Source organism: Agelaius tricolor, unplaced genomic scaffold (genome assembly GCF_023055355.1).
Source record: "Agelaius tricolor isolate 1412-34295 unplaced genomic scaffold, bAgeTri1.0.p SCAF_2, whole genome shotgun sequence".
NCBI lineage: Eukaryota > Metazoa > Chordata > Aves > Passeriformes > Icteridae > Agelaius > Agelaius tricolor.
This window is the reverse complement of record NW_027269262.1, coordinates 72,540,930-72,566,934: the sequence shown is the minus strand read 5'-3', so window position 1 is coordinate 72,566,934 and position 26,005 is coordinate 72,540,930. Positions and strand designations below refer to the sequence as shown.

Sequence of the window (26,005 nt, the reverse complement as noted above, 5' to 3'; positions counted from 1 at the left end):
TGTCAAAAGAGTTTGAGAGGTGGTTGCTAAAGTGCTAGTACCTAAAAATACCATCCTAAATGTATTAATAAGTTAATAAAATTAAGACATACTTCCAGTTACACACTAATTCACTCAGCAAAGAAGGTAGGATAAAGTTTTTATTGCCTCTTGTTTAGGAAGACCTGCTGTGCTGGTAATCACATCATTTAGGATTAACATTGTCATACCACTATAGTAACATGCTGGGTTTGGAAATTTCTATTTTTCATTCCTAACATGTATTAGAGGGAAAATAGCCACGAACTGAATGTAGTACATATATGTATGAGTGTCTGTGTGTGTACATATTAGACACACACTATATATTGCATGTAATGTAATACAGAATAAGGAGCTCTTTGTGGCATTTTTTGTGCTGCTGCGGTTGATTTCATTGATCACACCAGCTTTTCTTGGCATTGTGATTATTTGTTGAGTTTTGTCTGAAAGAGATGTATTGTCCATATGAAGAACAATATAAAGTTTGTTTGAAAGAACGAAGTTAGTTTCTCTCCTTCTGTACGATACACATGCACTATATTTCTTTATTTCTCTGTGTATCAAGGACTGGAGAGTGGGAAAAAGACATAAATGATGTTTAAATTCCAGTGAATGTTGCTAAACTGTATTTCCAGTTAGCCTCTCTAGAAGACTGTTCTTGTGTGTATACATATGCATGCAAGTAACTCTATTATCTAACACAGAATGGGGAAGAGAACATAAGATAAATTTAAAAGATATTTTTAACTGGATTATAAGAACTGAGGGAGCATATTCCCCCTTGAAAACAAAAAAAAAAAGAAACAACCAAATCATAGACCAAATGAAAATATTGTGTGCTTCTCATCCTGTTATGTAGATAGGCAGCAGCACAGCAGCAGCTCAAAACTTTAGGCCTGTAACATTGCAAATTTTGATCACAGCCTAAAAATTGAGACTTGTCTGAGCAAAAGTAAAATTACATTGTTATGAAGTTTTTTGGTAAACCTATGGGGGTGTTTTCTCATTACTTAAACTAATATGCTTAAACTTACTTAGTTAAGCTATATATGAAATATTTACGTTGCATTCAAAACATGCAAACAAAATCTCCGCCATTTAAAATCATTCTATGTATTCTATGCATTCTACAGCATATTCACTGCGTAAGAGTATTTTAGGAATGTTTTAAAAATTGTTTCTATCAATTTTGGTGTGAAATTCTGAAGACTTGAATACTGTTCGTTCAACAGCCATAGATTTAGGTCTTGTGAAATATTGTGCCATTTCTTACAGTTTTTATAAAAGAAAAAAAATTACAGTTCTGAAACAAGCCTCAAATTTTTGCAAAGCAGAAGCAAATGCAGAATTCTGTTGAGAAATTAGGAAGGTTTTATTTTTTGGTTGACATAAGTTCCACAAATAAACTTTATGATAAAGAAAATCTGGTGATAGTCTGCATGTAGTTGTGCTTTTCATCCCTCAGCTCCCAATAGTGTACTTCTAAGAAATATGTTGTTTAGGTGTAGGTCAACAAAGATTTTCTAGACTTTAGAAATGCTTCTAATAGGTAATTTGATGACAGTCTATTTTATGAACCTTTGTATAAAAGAGAATGATAGTTAGTCCTGGGCTGGTGACAGAATTAAGGGTTACTGCTTCATGATGGTTTACTGCTTTGAACATTATGTAGAAATGAAGATTTTATACTGTTATGAAGCCATATGTATTTTATTTGGGACAAGGGTTTTGTTATTAGTTTTGAATAGAGCATAAAATTCACAATCTTGCACATTAAACTATCACTCCCTTTGTGAGACAGTGCATTGTACAGTGGCTGAAACACTAAATTTCATCCAAAGAACTTGGCTCCTCCAACACTAACTGTGTTATTTATTTCTAGCTTAATTTCTGAAGCACAAAAGAAATAAGAACTTAAGAATTAAATAGGAGGAAATAGGCCATTTCAAAGTTCAGCATTCTTAGTTTATTAATTATCAGTCAGTAGCAGCACATTTCCATCACACCAGTCTCTGCATGTGGGAGCATTTGCCTGCCTGGGAGCCAAAGACCCAATGGTTGTGCTTCCTCAGTCTTCTCTAGAACTGCTTCCCCTGGAAAGTCAATTTGTAGGAGGAGACTTATTAGGTTGTTGAAATGTTAACTCAGTTTTATTATGGTTGTGCTAAACTTCTTCATTTGTGTTTTGTAATTGTGCAGCTTGATTGCAGTTATGCTACTGCAAGGTACAGGAACTTAAAATCAAAGTAAATAAATTAATGGAATAAATTTTAACTCCTTAATAAGTGACACTAAAAAGACTAGTTGCTCCTTGAGTTTACTTGTAAGATTCTGTAAAAAAAGACTGAAAGATACTGTAAAATGACTCTTTTTTATTAAATGCTCATCCTATATTTAACAAAAAGGCATCTGCTAACTGTTAGTTTTTTGCTAGCAGAGTTTTGGCCATTTTTACTTAAATAAAATGGGTGCAATTGTTTTTAATGTAATCTCATAAACTGCTTTTATAAATATTTTTTTTTAATCTTTATTTGCTTTGTTTCAGGTAATGTAATCCAGATACAAAATTGCCTCATTTCCTGACCACTGTGCTCTGGGCATTCTTGAAAAATCTTTTTTCTATTTGTTTGTTTGTTTACTTTCAAAGAGGAGGTTGTGGTGCTTGGTTGTTTCAAGGGAGAGAAATTTCTCAGTAAATATCTGTTATGCATGGAATTTCTTCAACTTCCGCCAACCACTCATTTGCAAAAAACAGTCATTGTGGGGCCATCCAGAATTATTCTTGATTTTTATTTTATTTTATTTTATTTGACACCCACACCTTTGATGGCAGGGGGTCCATGAAGAGCAGATGCAGTAGCTAAGACCACATGTAACCTCTGATCTAATGGAAAGCCTTTTCCAAGCTTTTGCATGAAAAGCAGCAGAGGCTGGCTCTGGCGGGCAGCCTGATTCACTGCCTCTGTGTCAGCCTGTGCTTCCTACATGGCACAGCGAGGATTTAAGGCTGTTTCCTAGCGTGGCATTGAGGGAGTCCTGCTGGATGTCACCTGTTCCCCTCTGGGTATATTTATTGTCCAGTACATCTGCAGTCATGGATGAGGGGGGAGCAGTGCAGCCCTCACCCATAAAGCCAAATTGGCCTGGGAATGTGCATTCCTCAGGTTACTTTAAGTGCTCATTTTTGAGCTTCTGACACAGCACTTGTGAGTGCTCTAGCAGAAATGTTTTTCCACTTGTGTTCTTTAAATTCCAGTGGAAACCGTTTTGAAAACAAGACCAAACGTTCCACTTCAGAGTTTCAAATGCAGAGATGATTGCAGCATCATAGTGGCTTTTAAAATTGACTGCAGACCAAAATGTGATTCATCCATTGAAATAAAAGCACATTGCCGTGCTCGGCTGGGCTGGGGAGCGTTCCAGCCGAGCGGGCCACGCCGCCGTGCCGCACTCGCGCTCGGTGGCCCTGTCCCCTGCTGCCCAGGGCTCACAGGGCTCTGCTCCCTGAGCTCCCCTCATTAAAGCCTTCCAGATGGCCCCTCTGCTCCCCTAGCTGGCCTGGCTGTCAGCTATGAAGAGGAACAAAGACACATTTTGGAGAATGAAAATCTTCAAGATGCAGAATTTCTCCTGCCTTCCTGGTTTCCTTTCCCCTGAGTCCCTGTTCTCTTCAGAAGTTTGGGGTTTTCTGTCTGCTGTTAACAGAAGACCGAGGAGATAGCAGTGAAATCAAAAGCTTGCAAATTCAAATCAAGTTTAGGAAGATATTTCATAAAGTGAAGTTTGGAGCTGAGGTCTGGATCTCAGCAAGGCTAAAAGTGGCTTAGATTTTTTTTTTTTTTTACTTTTTATTTTAGAGGGGAGGAAGAAGGTAAATGTGGTTCTGTTGAAGGTTTCACCTTCTCAGTCTTACAGATTTTAAATTACAGTCTTGAAATTTAAAGTTTGTTGATCTGTAATAGTTGTCTCACTGTTTTTCTTTTGCTGCTGCAGACAAATTTTTCACATGGTGTAGAGGATAAAATTTCTGGCCATCTTCACTGCGCCTCGCTTCCCAGTCCTTTCTTTTCTCTATCTTGGCTTGCTGTGGAGTAATTCTAGCCTCTCCTTTTACTTATATATGCATCCCCTGGGTTTTCTCCAGCATTTTCTTTATACAAATAACTGCAAATTTAAGTGTTGATTTTTGGGAGAATCATAGAAAATGGAAATGGAAATGACCTATTATAATACATTATTCAGAACCAGTTCCCTGCTGATGCATAATTGTTCCCAATTGTATATTTTATAGTCTTCTGTCAAGTGTATTTTTAAACATTCTGAATGCCTCCATCATTTCCTTGAGAGACAAGAGTCCTTTTTCTAATAACTCTTCTCATCACAAATTCCTCACTTCTCATTCTAAAATTCTTTTTTTTCGTTCAGTTGCTTCTGTTTCCTGTGATTTTGGCATAGGGATTGATTGACTGATATTGCTTTATTCCTTTCCTGATTCTTGATCCTCTGAAGATGCATGTGCTGTTTTCTACCTTAGAAGATATTTTAATAGAGTCATCTTTTGGTTGTTTGACCCTTGAGATATATATTTGTCTTACCCTCATACATTTTATTTGGAACTCCCCTCAAGTTTTTGATATACACAAGCATAGTCAATTTTGAAACCTCTGGATTTTAGCTTTCATATCATTACATAAAAACTTAAAACTGGACTATTTGGCTGGACAGTCAAGTCTGTTACCCAGATTCCAAATTAACTCTGTGCTATGGGCTTGGAAACACTCAAGCTGGCTCTGTGCATGGCCCTTTGATATTATTCACACTGATGCAAAATTGTCAATGCAATACTCCTGCTTCCAAAATTAGTTCAGTTTCACTTGAACTTAAAAAATGTTTGAACTCAGTAAGACCAGTGCTGGGTTAAAAGTAATGTATTTTGGTGGACTTGTGCGTTGAAGTTTCTTCATGTTGTGTTCCTAATATGTGAATTTTGGAGTCCTTATTATTCACATATCCCAGTCCTGCAGTGCCCCAGGTGATGACAGTGTTGCACCCCTTGGAGACATGACAGAGCAAAAAAATCTCCTGAGAATCCCATGGTTGCTTTATTTTTTGGTTCTGTACTTAAGTGCTGCAGTTCCCAGTAGCCTGAGGGAAGTTTGTGTAGTTAATGAAATATGTCACAGAGGGATTTTCTGCTGTGTAAGTTCTTTTTATCAGAGATGTTTTCTGCTTGAAAGAGCTACAACTTCAAAATAATTATTAGGTATTTAATAGTTTTATTATCTTAGGATAATAAAACTACCTGTAAGTGTATTTTACAAAAGAAGTGTTCAGCTAAATGTAGTGGATTTTCTGAAAAGCTGGTAGAAGATATAGGTTGCTATATACAGTATTTGATGATACCTTCCAGAAATGAGACTAAATAATGGCATATTGCAGTGTTTTGTGCCCTATTAGTACAGCTAAACGTTTATATTAATACTTACAGAGGAAATGTAATTTAGAGATGAATTTAATCAATTTAGTGATGTTCATTGAGCAATATTCGGTCATTTTTACAATGCTTTACACTATATATTGTGGAAAATGTTAAAATGTTAGCTGCTTATGATGTCTACCAGCACAAAATAAGATATAATTTTATAGATCCAACTCAGAGATCCTTGTTCAGAACAGCTATAAATCTGTGTTTTGGAAAAAATATGTTCCTTGGTGGTAAAGAGGATGTTGATGATGATGATGATGATGATGATGATGAGTAGCAGTAGTAGTAGTAGTATTTTCAGCATACTAGAAAAATGCCAGATGCAACAAGATATTCCCTAAAACAGTTACTATAGAAAAGGGAGTGTGCCACATGACTCTGGTTATTGTAATTAAAAGAAAAGGGTTAAGAATCATAAAAATGTGAAAATTTTCATGGAAAATATACAGATCTGTTGTATGCAATGATAGCTCTTAAATAACTGTTGAGAGCTGACTTTATAAATGTGTAGCAGGAATAGAAGGAAGAAAAGGCTGTAATGTATATGCCATACAGTACAAATACTGCTGTAAAGTCATTGCCTGAAAATTGATCAAATAAAAACAAAAGAATGTGCTAACTTTTGATCTTTTCCATATAGATCTAAAGTCATGATCAATTGGTTTCAGTAGGTTCTTTGAAATCACATAAGGGTTCATATGTGCCAAGTTTTATATGAATCACATGATAAGGTCAAGAAACACAAATTCCAAAGCTGGCTTTATATACCCAGTCCACATATGACTGTGATACCACAATACCATATGTTGACTATAATAGTGAGTATGTAAATCCTGTTCCTGAAAGGAATTAATTCAGTAAAACTCAAAGCAATTATAGCAGTTTTAATTGACTGAAAAGGAGAGAATAGCTTCAAGAAAATCTCCTTAAGTTGAGGATGAGACAGACATTCAATGAGTAACATAGCAGACTTCATAATAAACAATGACTGATTATTTATAATTTAAGACCATAATGCCAGAATTGAGACTGCTCATAATGAAGATAATGAGTCCCTAAAGACTAAAAAGCCTTTTTACCCAACTGTTTTTTCTATGTGTGATACATGGAAAATGAAGACCAGAATAGCCCTTGGATGGATTTAATTTTAATGTACTTCTATAGTATTACAGACTGATGAAAGGAGCGCCATTCAAGGTGGTACCCAAGAATAGCTACTGGTTAGCTATTGAGGGAAGCTGCAAAGGGAATGGTACAACAGCCCTGTTGTCATGCTCTGTTACTGAGCTCTCATAGCATTCTGGGTTTTTTTGCCTTTATAATTTACCTTCCCATTATTATTTTCTCTACTGAGCAATGACAATACAATCTAGTAGCAGGTTTTGAGCACAGATTCTCTTGTAAGGAGTCCTTAAGTGTCATTACTTAATCATTAATTAAAGCTGAAATTGTGTGCTATTTACAGTTGTCTTGTTTTATTGATGTATTGTACTCATATTTTACTTGGTATTTTTGCATGTTTTCTAAAATTTTGTGATCTGGGCTTTGTCCTCTTACCCATGAGTGTGTGCATTATTCCACACATGCATCTGTCTCTAAGTGCAACTGCTATGTAAACCAGTTATATTAGGTATAATATTTACCATATTACATTTAAAATTCTTTCATTTTGTCTAGTCAATTTTGTATGTAGCATTTTGTAATAAATCATATTCCTGGAATATAATCAATGACTATGATGATTATCCTCTCTAGATCCTGGGAAGACTCTACCAGAAGCTCTGGATTATTGCAAGATTTGGTTGCAGACAGTAGCAGGAGAGGTAGATGCTAAAAGTGGTATTCCACCTCCTCTTATCACTGTGCAAATTAAAGACTTCCTTAATGGACCAGGTAAGTGCTGCACTTTAATCTTTCTTTTCTAATGTAATGTGTGGATATGCGCACATGGACACAGGATGGTGCCCTGAGCAACCTGATCTAGTGGAAGGTGTCCCTTCCCATGGCAGGGGAGTTTGAAGGAGATCATCCTTGAGGTCCCTTTCAACCCTAATTATTCTATGACTCACTGATATGAGATAATCAGAAATGTATTGTATTCCTTGTTCACAAATGTGAAATTTTCCTCTGGCAATTACCCTGAATGAAAGTGAAAACTGGGGAATGGGCAGTCCTGGACCAGTCACTGGTTTAGGGTTTAATTATTAATTTTCTTCCAACAGTAAATTTAGAAAGGCTGAATTTGTTGACTTTCCAGCAGAATGAAGCCTACCTGCTTCTAGTCCTAGAAAACTGAAATGTTATTGCAGTTGTGTTTAGAAAAGATGACTTTTATAATGTTTCTGAAGATTTTTCTAAGCTATCTTCTCTTGGTTCTTTGAAATCTGGATACCTGGCTCTGGAAATTACAATCACCTAAGTGTTGATATTGTAAAATTTAAAAAGTGATAGTGATATTGTAGTTCTTTAATTAATGTAAGTGGTGTAGTGTAGAGGTTTGTTAGCATTTGCATAACATAATGTGACTTGAAATTCCACTCTTAGAGCATCAGAAATTCTTGCCAATTGCATTCTCTATTTTGTGAAGCATATATTTATAGCTACATTACAGTGAAAAATAATTGAGGTTATAGTGAAAGTTAGAAAATACGTAACTATTTTTTTCATTTGCATATTTGTTATAGTTTATTGAATTAATTAACCTATTTTCTTATCCTGAATATCCTTCACACAGCACAGCTGTTATCAGCCATTTAGTGAGGAGCTCTTGAGTACAGGATTTTCATGTTCATTCAGTTACCTCTTCATACAGTCTTACAGCACATTATCTAATCTTGGATCTGCAGCACAATTTCCTTTGCATGCCTTACAGCTGTAGCATCTGAGCTCTACAGAAATACTAATGTACCTGCACAACCCTCACATGGATGATGGAATACTATGCCCTTGCCATTCCACAGAAGACAACTGAGGCAGAGGGACATTAAATATTTTCTCATTTTATTAAGGTTATCAATTTATAACACACCATTTTAGTTTTCCAAAATACTTGAAAATACAGAATTTGATGTTGGAAACACAGCTCATATTGTCTTTGGGTGAAGCAGAAATCACTTCTGAATATCAAAGCCCCAGACATCAAACTGAGTAACCAGTGAATGATACACACATATTTGACCCTGACTATAAATACTGTGGTCAAGTAGCTTGAAAAAATGTTTTTTGCACACAGGCAGAGGTTTCAAGGAAACAATAAAGTATGTGAACAACCTCATCATTGCCCCTTTTTTTTGTTTTGTTTTGTTTTCTAGCTATCTAAAGACAATTTCAGGGAAGATTTTGTTATATTGATCCATATTTGGGTACATTAATAGGCCTTTGAATCTTCAGGCCCTACTGCATGTTCTGCTACCATTTGAGAAAAAAATGGTTAATTGGTAGTAATGATGGCTTTTCATTCTAATCAGAATAGCACAGGAGGGGTTAAGATATCTTCTGTCAGGGACCTTTTGATCACTGCTGCCAGAATGGTTTTCTTTTATCCTTCTGCTACCAGTTCTTATATGTCCTCTGTCCCCACATTTCTTAGATTTCCATATTCCCAGACCCTTCATTGTGTAAGAACACTTCTCTCAAGGTTCTCACTGTAGTTTCCTGGCACAGCCTTTATATTTAATTTATTACACACCTGAGGGTGTTTCCCTGATGCTGTCCTGTCAGTAGGACAGATTTCTAGTAAAACTAGCAAACATAGAAGTTGGCACCAGCTTACAAAGTATATATTCACAAATAGTGTAAGTGTTCACCCCAATTTCACCAGTCTAGTTGTATCTTGCATTAGTGTTAAATCTCTCCCCTCCATAGTGTTTTGCTAAATAGGGAACTGGAAAACCATAAATTAATGCATCATAATCTTCAATCTATTTATTCTTGCAAAGCATTTAAAACTTCAGAGGTTTCTTCCAGGATCTATTCTTAGCCAAAAGGCTTTTTTTCATCATCTTTTTGCTCCTAATTGGAACTATCATTACACATGACTCAACGGTAATTTCTCTGAATTTTAATGAAGTGTTTGCCAGTGTAGTATAACAAAACAGCTCCACCATCCCTTGCAGATTTTTCTAACCTCAGCTGTAACCACTATGAGATCCTCTTCAAATAAACTAACCTTTACCAAGAAGCCTTCCTTGGGGGATGGAAGTTTCATTGGATGAGTAATGGAAGGCTCATTCTGCATGTGATTGCGTCAGAACAGCAGATGCAGAGAGTTACAAGAGCCTGACAGCTCCTCAGCAGGCTACTGGAAAATGAGTTACTAACTGCCCTGTGGGACAAGAAGTCCCCTAACCACAGCTTCTTCCAGGGTGAGGTAGCTTGGCCGTCAGCAGCCTGGAGAAAGTGTTACACCACCAGATCCTAGCTCAGCTGGCAGTTGTTCTTTGAGGACAAGAACCTCCACAAAGCTCCCAAGAGCTCTTGCAAGATCAACAAACAGTATGTGTGGTGGGAGACAGCTTAGCTAATAAATTAAATAAATAAAGGCACCAATGGGAGACAGCTTTGCTAATAAATTGAATAAATAAAGGCACTGCTGGAGTAGAGTTTTGTTGCAGGCCTTGAAGGCTATTCTTCTTTGGTGAATATCTGGCAAAGAATGCTGCTGCTAAGTGACCTATTTTCTAATGACATAGTGTGTGTTTCATGGTCATTTATGTATATGTGGTTTATAACTGTAGTAAGTGAATCGCTGAAATGCATTGAATATACTGGGAGGTGCTGCCTGTTGGTTACAGATGATCAACTGTTCTGAAAAGTGAGCACATTTTTGAAAGCTGTGCCTATGCAGACAAAAATATGTAGCATTTGGGATAACTATACAGTTTTCTGTGTCGATTTCAATGTGTTCAGAGTTCAGTAGTTTAATTGTAATGTCATTTTTCTTTCAAGATACATTGTTGGTGTGCTGAGGTTAAATTTCAAGTATAAGAATCCAACATGCCTATATTTTATAATGCAAAATACTATCAAGCAGTTAACAGAAAAAAATCTGCAAGTGGCTTGCAATGTTTGCTGTGTTAGATAAAACCAGTACTCCTTGCAAATAGTTTGTCAGCTGAAGTAGGTAAGTAGATGGTGTTCCACAGAAAACTCGTATGGTTTCACCACACAGGAAACCAGGTTGTCAGTCTATATTAGCTTGGAGATCAAAAAACTACAGCAAGTAGCTAAACTTGGAAACCACTAATTAAATGAGAATAACAGGATACATTAATGCACTTCTTGCCACATGAGTTGATTATTTTGTACATTTTTGGCAACTAAAGAAAAACTATATTTCTTCCAGATTTAAGGTAATAGGATCCTAGGAGAAATAAGCATTCATCATCAGGCCTGTGGGAACAGACCTCAGCTTTAACCCCACAATGTATTAAAGGACTATTCGTTCTCTTTTTACAGAAATTAATTATGTAAAATTTTTTTAATTCCATTTACATCACTTTACATGACCCTCTATCTTTTATATTCATTCTGTTACTGGGTTGTAGATCCAATTTTTGTCTAATACATTAAAGTGAACTTTTTATTGCTTCAGCATTAGATATAATTCATTATGTGAGGAACAAATATGACCATCTAATTTTAATAGGTTTTTAGAAATTATCGTCTTTACCTTTTAGTCCTCCTGGATTTTTTTTTAATCACCTTTTCTTACCTATAAAAGCTGTCTTTGATGTAGTCTTTCTGGATGCAAATGATGCAGGAACATGTCTATGAAGTACAGCTTTATAAAAATTGCCTTTAAATACTTATACACGCAAATTATGGATGATAATCCGTAATTAGTGGATTTAACTTTATAGTGAAGTCCACTTTCTGCAGTAGTTTCTTGGGAAGGCATTGGGTTAGATGTGAAGTAATGGAGGTCCTCGATAATTCACCTTTATAAATAATTTCTGCACAAGACAGTATCCAAATAAACTAAGAAATGTTGTGTCCCACTGAAAGATAAAGTGAGAAGTGGGGAGCGGGTGGGTTTCTCCTTCATGCCAGTCCCTCCACACATGATCTGGGGACCACGAGGGGCACAGCAGGGGATCTCAGCTCAGGTATAAAAAACAATAATCAGAACTGCACCGGGGCACTCTCTCCAGCCTTTTTTTCCCCACTGTTTGCAGAGGCAACAATTGTATCCATTACCAAGGTCAGCGGTTTGGAGAAACCTGGAAAATAGCAGCTACCAGAAACCCTCTAGAATAATACCTCCAGCAGGTGATAGATTAGTTGGAACAAATTGGAACCATTGCACTTCAGCAATCCTGGTTTCTTTCAAGCTGTTTTAAAAATGTCGTCATTTTAATACACAATATCAGCCCTGCGGAACAGTCCACAGCAGGTTAATTTGAATCATATGATGTATCACTGCCCTCAGCTGACATGAGCTCCGTTCCATGTGTGAAGCCATAATAAATCCATTCCCAACCGAGGCAAATTCCCTGTGAGAAGGTGAACTAATCCAGGCCTCACACTGGCATGTTAGCCCTCCGTAATTGAAAGCAGGGCCACCTGTTCCCAGCACAGTTAGCCTATAGAGAGAAAATTAGCATTAGATCAGATACTTAATATATTGAAAAATCATTCATACGACTTGCAAGTTCAGCTGTGGGCTGCTTAGCATGACATCATATATAAACCTAGGAATGTGCCCACTTGATCCCAGTTTAACAGTTTTGTTAACCATGGTGTTTGTTAACTTTGAAAGGAGAATTTTTTGATTTAATGAGAGCTGACACGTGAGAAGGGGAACTAGCCAGGGTGCAGACTTTTCTAATTAACTCTGGGTCATTTGCAAAACTTTTGAGCTTTCTAGTAGGGCTTTTTTTTCCCTTTTCTCTTTTACAAACAAGTTTTTAAAGCACTGACACTGTAGCCATGAAATGATATATATTTGATTAAGAGGGCAAAGAGAAATATTCCAAACAGGTGTACCAGCCTGTAGGTATTGCTTTGGACTTGACACATCTATTGTCTGTAATATCCGTGTAATAATGAGGAAAATCATCAAAGTAACTTTCTAAAAACACTGTCTACAACACTTATTTTAAATATCATTTCTTATATGTCTGAGTACAGAAAATGAAAACTGCACACTGGACCCACATGGAGAAGTTGAAAAACATTTTCTTATAATCTTTTTCAGTCTATTCGCATTCTTTTAACGCTTATTTCAGACATTTGCTCAATTTTCGGAAACGTTCCATTTTTTTTTCTTCCCATGTGCTTCTTAATATAGATGTATTATTCAGAAGCTAAGCAGAAAATAGAGGGTTAGTATTTATGGGTTCTTTTCTTTTCCACAAACGTGCTCCATGACCTGGAACAATTTATTTCGTCTCACTATATTGTGCTTCATCTTCCCTGACTCTCTGTTAAGGGAGTTAATGTTTCCCTTAGCCTGGGTTTTCCTTTCATGATAGTGAAAATTATAATGGGGGCATCCTTCCTGATGCCCCCATTATAATTTTTGGCCTCAGCATTTAGCCCTTGGCACACTTCTGTATTGTACTGAGCTGTATTTGATGGCTGCACAGTTGCTTAATTTCAGTCAGCATCTACTGAATGACAGTAACCCTCCATTGTTTATTAATGGCATCTTTGGGCTTCTTGACCTACAACAATTTATCTTGGTTTACTTGTGCCAGTTTAAAAAAATTAATAGAATTGCATCACTCTGAGCCTTGTCTGAGATCTCAAAGCTGGAGCTGTTAATGCCCAAGTGTCACCTTCACATAATGTCAGTGACACACTAGGTCATGGAAGAAGTTGTTATTCCTTCTGGGGAGTACCCAGCACAGCTCAGGGTGATTTAACTCCCTGAAGGCTCCAGTTTGCCATATTGACCTTGGAGTGCTGCTTCTGTGGGGCTGCAGCACAGACAGCAGCGGGTAGGAATACTGAGCAGTGACTACCAGTCTCTTCTAGACTAACTGGCATCTGTCTCACAGAAGCAGAATGCAAGATGGACTGCAGATGGCCTCTGAAGCCTAGTCTCAAGTTTCTTCCTCGTTTTCCCTTGATCCAAATTGGGAATGATGAATTAGAGGATAAAAACAATTAGTTGGGATTCTTCTTGCTTTTCAATTTCTCTTAATTTGTGTCTCTTTTGATGCTTGACCAGACAATTGAGAACAGTACAACTGGTCTTTACATGTCTCTTTCCTATTTTTATAAATTTAATTTTTGCAATTCAGCCATTACCATTTGCTGAGGGGCCATCCTGACTCCAAATCAGAATCAGGGCTCAAGATTACCTTTACCTTCCTCATATTTCCTCTGTTTAAAGTCTCTACATCAGGATGGGTGGCTAAGGGAGAAAGACTATCACTGTTGGTAAACTCTTTCATGCCATCATCTGCTCCTCTCCTGTTTAGGACTAGGAAATTAAATCATCTTAAGAGTTTAGGATAAATAGTAGGGTTTTTTTCTACAGAAGTACTGTATATTAAGAAGTTTAATATTTTACAGCCTTCTTGGGGAAGGGGGGAGGGAGATCCATGTCCAACCTCAAGGAGAAAGATCTGGCCTTTTCTGTTTCAGCTGTGAGAAATAAAAGATCCACTGCTGAAACAATGTTGTGGAAAATTAATCAATTCTTAGAAAATGGCATATTTTTCTCTCACACATTTCAGCATTTCTTGGTCTTTGAAAAGACTGGGGTCTTATAAGTGATAGAATCATTAAGTTTGGCAAAGACCTCCAAGATCATCAAGTCCAACCTTTGACCTAGCACTGCCATGGCAACTAAATCATAGCCTTAAGTGCCATGTCCAGTCATTCCTTAAATACTTCAAGGGATGGTGACTCTATCACCTCTCTGGGCAGCCCGTTCCAATGCCTGACCACCCTTTCAGTGAAAAAATTCTTCCTGAACTGGACTTCCACTGGCACAGTTTGAGGCCATTTCCTCTTGTCCTGTCGCTGGTTGCCTGGTAGAAGAGGCCAATCCCCACCTGGCTCCAGTCTCCTTTCAGGAAGTTGTAGAGACCAGTAAGGTCCCCCTTGAGCCTCCTTTTCTCCAGGTTAAACAACCCCAGCTCCCTCAGCTGCTTTTCATAAGATTTACTCTCCAGACCCTTCACCAGCTTGATTGCCCTTCTCTGGACACTCTCCAGCCCCTCAATGTCCTTTGTCTAGTGAGGGGCCCAGAACTGGACACAGCACTTGACATGTGGCCTCACCAGTGCCCAGTACTGGGGACAGTTGTTGCCCTGGTCCTGCTGGCCACACTATTGGTGATACAACCAGGATGCCTTTGGCCTCCTTGGCCACCTGGGCATGCTGGCTCATGTTCAGCTCCTGTCAACCAGCACCCACGAGTCCTTTTCCAAGAAGCAGCTTTCCAGACACCTTTCCCCCAAGCTATAGCACTGTATAGGATTGTTGTGACACAAGTGCAGGGCTCATATTTCACCTTTTGAACCTCATAGACTTGGCCCATTGATCCAGCATGTCCTTATTCAGCTTATGACTGATTTTCATGGCATTTACTCTCTGGTATCTAAGATTAAGAAAATACTATGGTAGTTTTTAAGTCATAGAAGTAGTAACATTTTGTACATTAACTTATGGCATATATTAGAATAAGTCCACTGAAGCTCCCAGCTTCAGTAAGCTGGAATTTACCTGGACCAACAATGCTAGGAGCTTTCATTATTTTTGTGTTGCTGGTTCATCCTTAGCCTTCCAAATAAAAAGTCCTTTTGAGTAACATCATTATCCCAAGTTCACAGATGAAAATTATATCTTCCCAATACAAATTTGAATGTTATGGAGAACAAGAATAAAATACTTAGAACCCTGAATTTTTTTATCTGAAGCTCCAAGTAATAAAATGACAAAGAAAGAAATTGCTTCAGACAGAAATTTCAGAATGCTGCTCATAGGTTTCTTTTTATAGTTGTTATGATTTAGTTCAAACAGGCCATATTGAATCCATTGGGTTTTTTGTAATAGATTTCAAAATACATAATAAATGTAAGTAATATGATGACTAACGGGTCAAGTGAAGTTGGAACTTTTAAAATGAGAAAATAGCTGGAAACGGTTTTCAGGAAACTATTCCAGTTGATTTTTGGTCCCCCACAAGGTGTACATTAACATAAAACTCTGTAGAATCGCCTCTGGGACCTGAATTCCCTCTCTGATTTCATTATTCCAAAGTGTTTCTTTTTCCTCCACTGTTAAGTCATCTCCTGGTGTGGTGGGAGCATATAATAAGTGTAATTTATTTATATTTATCTAATCTCCTTTTAACTCACTAGTTATTTCATCATTCTGTTTCCTAGCTGCTGTTCAGAAAGATGTGAAGGCTAATTAGAAACTAATAATTGAAATACATGGATTTACTGAGCAATCTAAAGAGAAGTAGTGAAGAAATTGAGGAAGAGAAAGAGCAATTCAAATTCTACACTCAAATGCTGTACTGTAATCAAAAATTGCTTTGATACCAAGTAGTTCCCTCTGCTTTAAGCATAACAGAAATAACTCACTTGATGCACTCAATTTGCAAGCACAGTAAATTTTTCTCTTTTTTTTTTTGCTGGAAATAGATAACACCTGGCAAAATAAGTTATTGCTAATGCATCTTAAATCTAAAGAATGCATTGGGTTATAATTTTGGTAGCCAGTCACTAATAGGCAAAGGAGAAGGTGATGTTATTGAGGCGTTAAAGATGACTTTGAACTACCTTTTGCTCTGTGTTGATTCTGATGTAATTTTGGGCAATTCAAAGAGTTAGTGGAGTTAAAGGAAGCCTGTGTTTTCCTACGGGTATAGAATCTGCACAGTGTTATGTGCTGTTCTTCCCAGGTGTTTAAAATAATCTAAAAAAACAGTTACACTTGGATTTTGCACCCCAAAAAATTTATTCCAGTTGAATCTGTGTGATTCATAGATTTTAAAGCTCTTTTTAGTGCATTTTGACTGTCTGGTGAAGCAGCTGAATATCTATCTTAATCAACTCCTATAAATAGCTCTTCGTGTTTCATCAGTTTTCATTGTTCTGTCCATCACTTAAATATATTTTCCTTAGAAGGAATGTTAAATTTTCTTTTACATTCCTAATGATAATGTATAAAAGAGGTCAAAGACTAAAGATTGCTCAATTGTGTTTCTTCTTTTCTTTTTGAATGTTTTACTTAAAATACCAAAGAATCTCTTTACATAATCTTTAACCAGTTGTAAAAATAACCTGTATCATTATGAGATAGTTAAAATATTTTGTGAAGGTTCCAAAGTCACATTTTCTGCAATTAAGCTTCTGGCTGCCACCACATTCTGTCAGGACTGATTTACTGGATAATAATAATTTCATACAAAACTTTGTCAAGTTTTCAGACATGACAGCATTTTTCTGTGTGACATGCACAGTTTCCAAACAGAAAAGAGGGAAGTCATTTGCATTTCTCTGGTGTCCTGGTGGCCCTTTTTTTATTGCCTTCTTGGATGAGTGGCCAAGAGCAGTGATAAAAGCACAGGCCCAAGCGCCCAGTATGTTCCAGCACTGAGCTGCACCAGTACCCTGTGTCTTCTCTGCCCTGGCCAAAGGAAGCCCCAAAAGGAGCTTCTGCCTTTGTGGTCATCTCCTTTGCCATCCTTCACACTCAGTTTTTGGGTGTGTTAAGCTTTGGCCTAAGCCCTTGGCATCTGCTGAGTCAACTTAGGTCTAAGAAGTTTTTGGGTGTCAGGGAGGTTTCTTGGGTTTTTTGCCCCTTCTGAAATATGTTACCATAGGAAAGTGCTGGCAATTAGAAGTGTATTAGATAAAGCAAATGCATGTGAAAGTTGCCATACCAAGGAATAAGGGTCCTCCTTTACTAACTTAGAAACTCAATTATTTAGCAAAAGCAATAAATAGCATCTGTTTATTTTACTCCTTTATTACTGCAGTAGTAAGGGAGAAATTTAAATCTATAAGGCAGTTGTTTAGTTGTTTTTTTAACATTTCATTTTAAAAACAGCCCATTTGACAATTGTAAATAAATTAATGTCATAATGTCACATGGGTCTCTAATTTCTTCCTAACTCCTTTCTCTATTCAAAGGAAGGAGAAGTCCAGTGAAGTCTGCACAGAAGGCAGACAAATCTTAGGATATTCCAAGTGCCAAGAGGATAGGGAGTTTTTCCAAAGTATTATGACATTTTTCTTCCTGTGATTTTAATTAAAATGTCAATACATAAGGATTTTGGAAAATCTTTTAAGTTGATTTTTGTGGTTTTGGATGCCTGAAAATCTTCACAGAATAACTGAGGTTGAAGAAGACCTCTGAGATCATTGGGTCCAACCTTTGATCAACACCGTGTCAGCTAGACCTTGATTAAGTGCCATGTCCAGTTGCTTCTTGAACACTTCCAGGGATGGTGACTCCATCACCTTCCTGGGCAGCCAGTTTCAGTGTTTAACAACCCTCTCCAATCCTGTTTTCTTCTAATGCCCAGCTTTCTAACTTTGGTACTTGCCTTCCTGCAAGGCCCACATATTAGCTAGTGTTTTGCCAGTTCCTAGTTTAGTGTGGAAGGCTTTCAGTGCAAGAGAAAGCATTTTCAGAAAACCAGTAATTAAAGTTCTTAGTTCAAAATAGCTTTCCAGTCTTAAATTTCAGTTAGCTGTAGCTTGTGGAATAGTGCAGACATTTTTCTAATATTGTTTTGGTTTTTTTTAGTTCAGGTATGACAGATCTTACACAGCCATTAATAAATTTCTCTTATCTTTGTAGAAAATGTGCCAGATATTTCTGGGGGGAGGGGATCAGAAAAGTACTTTGCCACATGCCTGTGAATCTCTGAAATCAGTATAAACCTGCTCTTAAAAGCAGCTCTGAAACTCGGTCCCTACAGCCCTTTAGCATTGGTGTAAAAATTTACCTAAAGGATGGGAAAATCAAGCTCATTAGTTTGCATCAGTGTTAGAAGTAAGATGTGGTCCTGGACAACTTGAAACTAGTTTCTATGAAATATTCATTAATCTGTGTAAAACCTTCAACAGACAGTGTTTCCTGTATATATTTATAATGAAACTCAAAACTAAGTAGTGCTGTTTGAACATTTCATCTAGTTCAGATATATGCACAGAATTTTAATCACTTTTGGTTCATGGGGTTGGGGCAGTGGCAGTCAAACAGCAAAGGGAAAAGCCCTTTTCCCACTAACTAGAATAGCTGTCTCATTACTGGTAAAAAACTGAATTTGAAATGAAAAATACTAAAAACTAAATTAAAAGCTGGATTTCTGTAAGGAATTGTTGCGTACTGATGCTGCAGCACAGAAATAAGTTTCTCCCTTCATAAAATCCTGCTTCCTATCTGTGAAATAATTTTGCCAATTCCTACATCTCAGCTACCAAGATATGACTATTAACAATGTTGTTCATATTAATTGTGGTTCCTAAAAATTCTGTGAGTCTTTTAATAGTCTGAGAAACACCAAAATCCTTTTCGGTGAGGAGATGAAAAACATTTTAAAAATAATAATGACTTTAAAAAAATTTTTAAAGCAATACATTATTCCACTCTCCCTGGAAAATGAAGAAATCTAAACGTACCTCAGTTTTTGTATTTGCTTTTTATTTCACATTTCATCTTGAAAATGCATTGAAGACTGCTGCATATGAACGGTGTAGGAAACAACACAATACACATGTTATTCACTCATTTAAATGTGTTGAAAATGTTCGCTGTTAGCTTTGGAGTTTAGTCAAATAGTTCTTCTGGATATAAAACTCAAGAGAATGTGAAGTATATTTTTATTCTTACACAAAAGAACTAATGTATCTCCCCTCCTACACACTCAAATAAAGTGTGTGTCTTTATGTGGTGATCCCTGGGAAGAAACGAGATAAAATCCACGTTGTACCCTGTTTCTTCCTTTAAAACTGTTCATAGTGATGTTTGCTTATAGTATTTTTCATTATATTTTAATTCAGATTTATTGCTAAAAATGCAGTTTTGTTATGTTTTAACATTGATTCAGTCCTTGTAATGAAACATGGTGGAAATATGATGGAAAAGCTATTTCCACTCAATGCTTATATTTGCACACAGCTTGAATAATTGCACTATCACTTATCACGTTTCTTTCTCCAATTCTCTCCTACAGCTGACATAAATGTGGACATATCAAAACCTTTGAAAGCAAATCTCAGTTTTGCCAGACTTGACCAAATAAACCAGTTCTTGAAGAAAATCATAACCACAAATGAAGATGTGCCCAGGAAGGAGGCTGCTTCATCAGCTGGCATTATTCCAGATGAGGACATCACTTTGATATCCAGACACCCCAGTACAAAGGACTTTCTACCTGCAGCCCACACCAGCACTGTGCAAAAGGCTTCAATGCAAGAAAATTTGTGGCAAGCCCTTTCCTGCTTCCAGAAAATTTCCATTCACACTGTTCAAATGGTTGTTTTGATGGAAACCATCCCACACCCCAGCAAACCTTGTTTGTTAGTCTCTTTCTCAAACCTCAGTGGAAGCCTGAACATTAAAAGTGGACATAAAACTGCAGGTAAGAGGTTTTTTTTGAAGTTGGAAGAGCTACTGGTTTGTGTAAGTGGTGGTCTAGTGACCATTTCAAAGTGTGGTGCATTGCAGGGAACTGTTCCAGCCAACATCATAAATCCACAACAGAGAATAGCAAATCCCTGATAGACCTTATTACCCAAGTTCTCCTTTCTGTGAGGGAGCACCCAAGAATGATTAATTCTGTAGTTAATATCCCCTAACTTGTAATTACTAATTTATTGATGGAATTCTGGCTGAAATGGTGGTTATGAGAACCACCCCTCTGGTATTCGAATAATTTAGCACATAATTCAAAGGGCAAAATTTTGACAGTTTTCACTCTTTAACTAGATTTTCTTGTTAGGACGTTTGTTTCTGTCTTAAAAAAATGTAAAAATAATTGTTCAGAGCCCTGACAGGTGCTACTATGTAAATATTGGGTCATGCTGTTATTCTTCTCCAGATTTATGAAGTTTTCAATTTTTACATGTTTCCTCTGCACACCTGAGAGTCACACAGGGAAAATAGGCACTCTGGCCTCATTACTGAAGCACTGCAAAGAAACTTTATGCCTCGGGTACGATTAACCAGATACCAGAGGCTCATTTAAAATAGAGATATTTTGAGAGTCATTGTAAATTGTTTTATTAGCATTTCAATAAAATTAATAAGATGGTATATTTCCATGGTGTGGAGATGAGCCAGATGTAGGTAGTTGGAAGAGTAGTTTGAGAGGCAGAATGGTCTCTAGCTGAGAGGAGCAAGTTGTTGGCCAGCTGAGGTGGTGATTTATTTCTTTTTCATCAGAAATATTTTTCCTCAGGCCAGCAAGTTCCAGTTCTTCTTTATTGTTTTAAAAGTTAAAAATGAAAAATTTAAGGTTCATAGGACATGAAAACCCGTGAAAGTGCCGGGGCCAGAAACTTTTGATTTATCCATTAATAAACAGCAGTGCAGGCAGGAACAGTGCCTGTGTTCCCACGCTTTTCCACTCAGATAACAACTCCAGCATAGAAGGCACTGCAACTGAGAAAAGCCTTTATAATGTGCTTTAAATAGTTTTAGTTCTGTTTCTGTTTCATAATCCTCTTCCCTTCCATGGGTTCCCCTCTATCATTTGTGCATTATCTGTCCCATGGTACGTTATGGTGTCCACATCATGCTTCGATACATCAAAGCCGGGCTGCTCCCTCACTGTTCTATAAAGCAATTTGGCAAACTCACACTGTATTTCACATACCCTGGAGGTTTTCATCCTCCCAGAAGGAGGACCTACCTTGCCCTGCATGTTAAGTCTCAGAAACATTTTCAGCTATGAAGTTCTGTTTCTTAATTCTTCTGGCAGTCTGAGGAAATCAATCTTTCTTTTACGCGGTATAAGCCATGAATCTTCAGTATGGTCATAGTCTGGCAGGCATTGTGAAGTGGAGCAATACTGATGTCAAATCTAATGAAAATGGACATTAGTCATTCTATATAAAGAACTTCCATAACCAGAAAATTAGTAGACATCAGCAGACGCTTTTCACATTTTTTTCCAGTTAAAAATGCTTTATCTCTGCTTTATAAAAAGAAAAGTACATCTGCATGAGGTTTTGCATACTGTTGTGATGGTGCAATAAATTAAGTTGTAATTAGAGCAAAAGATACACTTCCACAAAACTGATTGGAATTGTCAAAAAATCTTTTAAGAAATTGCTTGGATTTTTTTTTTTATGGTTGTGAATCTGAATTTAAAGTGCTGATAGAAATCAAGGTGGAAATTAACGACTTCAGGAGAGAAGATAAAATACTCAGTGTGGGGGAAATGGTATTATAATCTAATGTTAAAAATCCTTTAGAAGAATACCACAGTTGCTAACTAGATTTGCTTTATTATTACAAAGAAATTATGCAAGCTAACCCAATTTTTAAAAGTTTTCAGCTGTGTCTTGAAAGGAAGGAGCATTTAAATACCTCAGTTCTTCACTACTGTTCTTTTTATAAAAGGTTTTATAGATACACCTTTTGAGCTGAACAGGGTTAATGTCAGGTTTTTTTAATAGAATGAAACTAAGACGTGAATACTTCCCTGTGTCTTTGATTTTACAGTCGAATAACTATTGTGACCATCTGCAGCAGCTGCATTTTACGAATTATTTGCTGAACCAAGCTAAGCGCAATGACAAAAGTAGTCATCTCAGATGTACTGTTAAAACAGAGGAAGAAAAAGGAGCATTGCTTGCCTTTTGTACAGTATGGCCATCTGCTGTACAGATGTTATTATATAGAATGACTTCAGATACAATAATTGTAGAAAATTTTCATTAAAACCTCAACAATTTGCACTTGTTTACTTGAATCTGCATAACTCCCCAGTGAGACAACACAATACGCTTGGGGTTTCTTTGGTTCTCACTAGCTTACTCTTTGATCCTTTTTGATGTGCTGACTTTAATAAACATAGTTAAAAACACTATTCAAAAACATCATGGAAAAAACTACAAAGGAACAATTATAGCAGTAGAAACTACTCTAATCCCTTACTTACGCAAGCTATTTTTAGTGAAATATGGTTTTTTACACGTTTTATGTGGCAGTGTTTTATAAACAGTGTAAATGACCCCTTTTCCAGATGAGGTTCAATGCAGGAGATGAAGTTGTTTTGTAAGGAATCCTATTTGCTAGGAATTATTGAGCAAAACAAAATCTCACAAGAATATATATTGTCGGCATTTTCCCTCCCTTATAGGGGGAAAATAAAAGTGCGTGACCTTGTGTATTGCTTTCATTTCTTTTCAGCTGAAATTAAGAAGAAAGCTTGCTATCCAACTTATTTGTCTTTTAATTATCAGTTTTCCCTCTAGACTGTACTGGTTTAATCATCGAAACTAAAGGCATTCTAGTTTCATTTTTCTTCTTCATTTTAAATTCTTACGAAACTTAAGAAGTTTTAGCTTCTGAAAAAAATTGGGGCTAATTAGTTGAATGATTTCACTTCTAACAAAATTAATTAGAAGTGTTGAACACTCACATTGCAATTGGATAAAACTAAAACACCTCTATTTCTATATATACTGCTGCACTGTTGTACAACCCCAAACCCTTAGTGTGTCAAGGGACTTCATCTTTTGGACATTTTTCAGGTTTTAGTACAACAGTTACTTATAACAACATGGTTACTATTTCTGTTAGAATACTTATGTTCCTCTCTGTACTCATGTTTAAATACTCACTATTTTGGTTTTAGTAAAATAATACTGTTGTAGACTGTATTCCAGTGTACTGGGACAAAAAGAAAAAATAATAAAACAAAACAAAATCCCTTTAAAAAAAAAATTTTAATTTAAAAGAGGTTACCATTATAGTTTTCCTGATGCCCTTAAGGGTGGGACTTCATCATAGTGATGTCCAATAAAACAATTATCTCTAGTCATTTTATATTTTGTGGCTTGGAGTTAAAACTTGTACCCATTTTTTTGAAAACCAAACCCTTAGCTTGGCAGTGTATTTGTACTGTTGATGAAATCCCTAACTCCAAGAACTGCTGTTAGACCTCATTCAGTGATTTTTGTCTTTTGAAGTACATGGCATCTTCCACAAATGCTTAGAGCTCGAGTCCCATGTACCCAGTCAGACCTGAGATCGCTTGGTACCGTGCTTGAGGTGTGTGACTCACTCCTTAACTGTCACAGGGCATTAGAATTGAATAAGTTTTAGCAAGAAATACTAGAAAATAGAATTCAAGTCTAAACATATGGCTTTCAGTTAGTTCAGGTTTGTAGTTGAAATTAGCACTACCTACCTGCCAAAAGAGCAGATAAATTAAGAGAAGTTGAGGACCGTTCTTTGCCCAAAGTGAAAGACAGCAAGAAGCCTGTAGCCTCTCAGTGGAGCCTTATTTTACTGTGGCTGGACACGGGAGAGAGGTCGTGCTGCTCAGTGTCTGAACTGAGAGAGTTACGGACATAAAATATTCCAAAGATCATACACAGAATTCCCCAGCCCTTTGTCCCATATGTAGAAATTATTACTTTAGCATATAAATAAGGGGGAAAAAAATAAACACTAGTTGAGCCTATGATAATTGCAAGTATTTTTACTAAACCTGAAAATAATTACATACTTGAGATACTTTACAGTACTTTTAGAAATTAAATGCAGATATGAACTGGTATAGCATGAAGACCAAACTTCAATTTGGAGTTAACTAACTCCCTCGAGAAAACTTTGCTAAGGCGTTGTCATAGCCTTTGGATGCTGCAGATATGCAAGTTAGCCCATGGGGAAATAAAACTTTAAATTAGATATGACTACCTAAAATAATATGCAGCAGTAACAAGCCATTTACAACACCCAGAAGGCGTTTGTTACTTTTAGAAAGAAATATAAACTCTTTCCAACACTTGAACAATAGGAAATTAATTCTCTGTCAGTAAAAGCCAGAGGACAAACTAAATATTTAAATGGCCACTGAGGACTGAGGTGGAAGTGCAGCTTGTAGACAGCTATACAAATCACTAACAAACCTTAATGAATATTGGGTGTGGGCATCAGGGTCCTGTCAGATTTGACACCGTGTCCCAAGTAGCTTAAATCCAACACTCAAGGAAAGGTGGAGACCTCATCAGGTCTCTAACATCTGGGATTTTATTTGTCATTTTGGCATATCCTGCAAGCACAAAAGAAAGAGTAAAAGGGGATTATCCTGACAATGAAATGAGTTACTGAATCTTGTGATAATGAAAAGCAGAAGAATTCTAATTCCTTTCTATAGTCCCTGAGGTGGAGGTGCGTTTATAGTTCTGCAGGAGTATAATGTAGGAGGGAAGAACAGATGGCCTGAAATCCATGAAACAAGACACCATCTAATCCCAGGACTGAGTACCAGTATTAATCCTGCTCAGATTCCCTACTGATACTTTGTAGTAGGGTTCAGAATTGCTACTGATGAACTAGCACGTTAACTTCAGAGAGTAAAAAAAAGAATTAAAAGTTCCTTGAAGGTTTTTTGTTCAACCTTCTTTTGTTCAAGACAGTGTGCACTAATTTTGTAGACCTGCATTTGCTATCTGAGTAACTCAGCTTTAAAAGTATTTCAGATTAAATTTGATTCAGAACAAATATGGTTGGGTTTTTAATCTCTTCAGTTTTTATTGTGAAATTAGTTACATATTTTTTGCGACTGGAATTTCTTTTGATAGTGGGATCCCAGTGTGTATGTGGTGATAGTAGGTGATACAGTATTTACGTGGAAGTCAATTTAATAGACTGTTTAAATTCACGAGACAATAGATATAACAGTGAAAGCTGGATGTTTTCTTTATACACTTTATGCTTTCTGTGATGTTCTTTTGGTTCAGTCTTCATTTTTCAGTGTGAGGTATAGGACACAGAGGTTAGACATTATTTCCAATCGTAGGGACCAGTTATTAAGCGGTTTAAATTGATGGTATACTGACATGTTTCTTCTTTTTCCATGTCAAGAATATTTTTATGGGATGGAATCACTAGCTTGCTGCCCAGACAAAAGGTGCAATTTCATAGGAAATTCAGGTTATTGTAGCCACACATTTCTACACGGGGCCTTGTGCTAGCTCAGTTACTTAGGTAGCTGATCAATGGGTTGTGTCAGGGCACTCTTTTGTCTGAAAACTAACCCAATACAAAAGAAGAGTTTGCAACAAGGTTGACTCCTTGGCTCACTGGAGAGGATGGTGGAGAGGTACACCTAATGACCATGCTGGCATAAATGAGAATACAGAGAAGTATACAACCAAGGAAGGATTGAAGGGAGAAGACTGGAATAAGCCTGGACCTGGACTGTCCTTGATCCTCAGGAGCCACGTTCCAAGAGTGCAGAGAAACCTGTTTGGTTTGTGTGGCCTGGATGTATCTGTCAAGCCTTGAACTTCCACAAGCATAATTGACTGGTTTAGAGAGGCCCAAATAGAGCTCAGCTGC

At 36.9% G+C, this 26,005-nt stretch overlaps 1 protein-coding gene across 7 annotated transcripts in view; it reads left to right on the top strand.

The window, feature by feature from the left end:
• The window catches only part of VPS13B (vacuolar protein sorting 13 homolog B), a 434,621-nt gene that overhangs the window by 320,164 nt on the left and 88,452 nt on the right, over nt 1-26,005 (top strand). For all 7 annotated transcript variants that reach the window (XM_071421508.1, XM_071421509.1, XM_071421507.1 and 4 more), the window contains 2 exons: nt 7,262-7,399; nt 19,659-20,066. In XM_071421508.1, the coding sequence (XP_071277609.1) occupies nt 7,262-7,399; nt 19,659-20,066 (546 nt within the window). The remainder of the gene's footprint in view (nt 1-7,261; nt 7,400-19,658; nt 20,067-26,005) is intronic.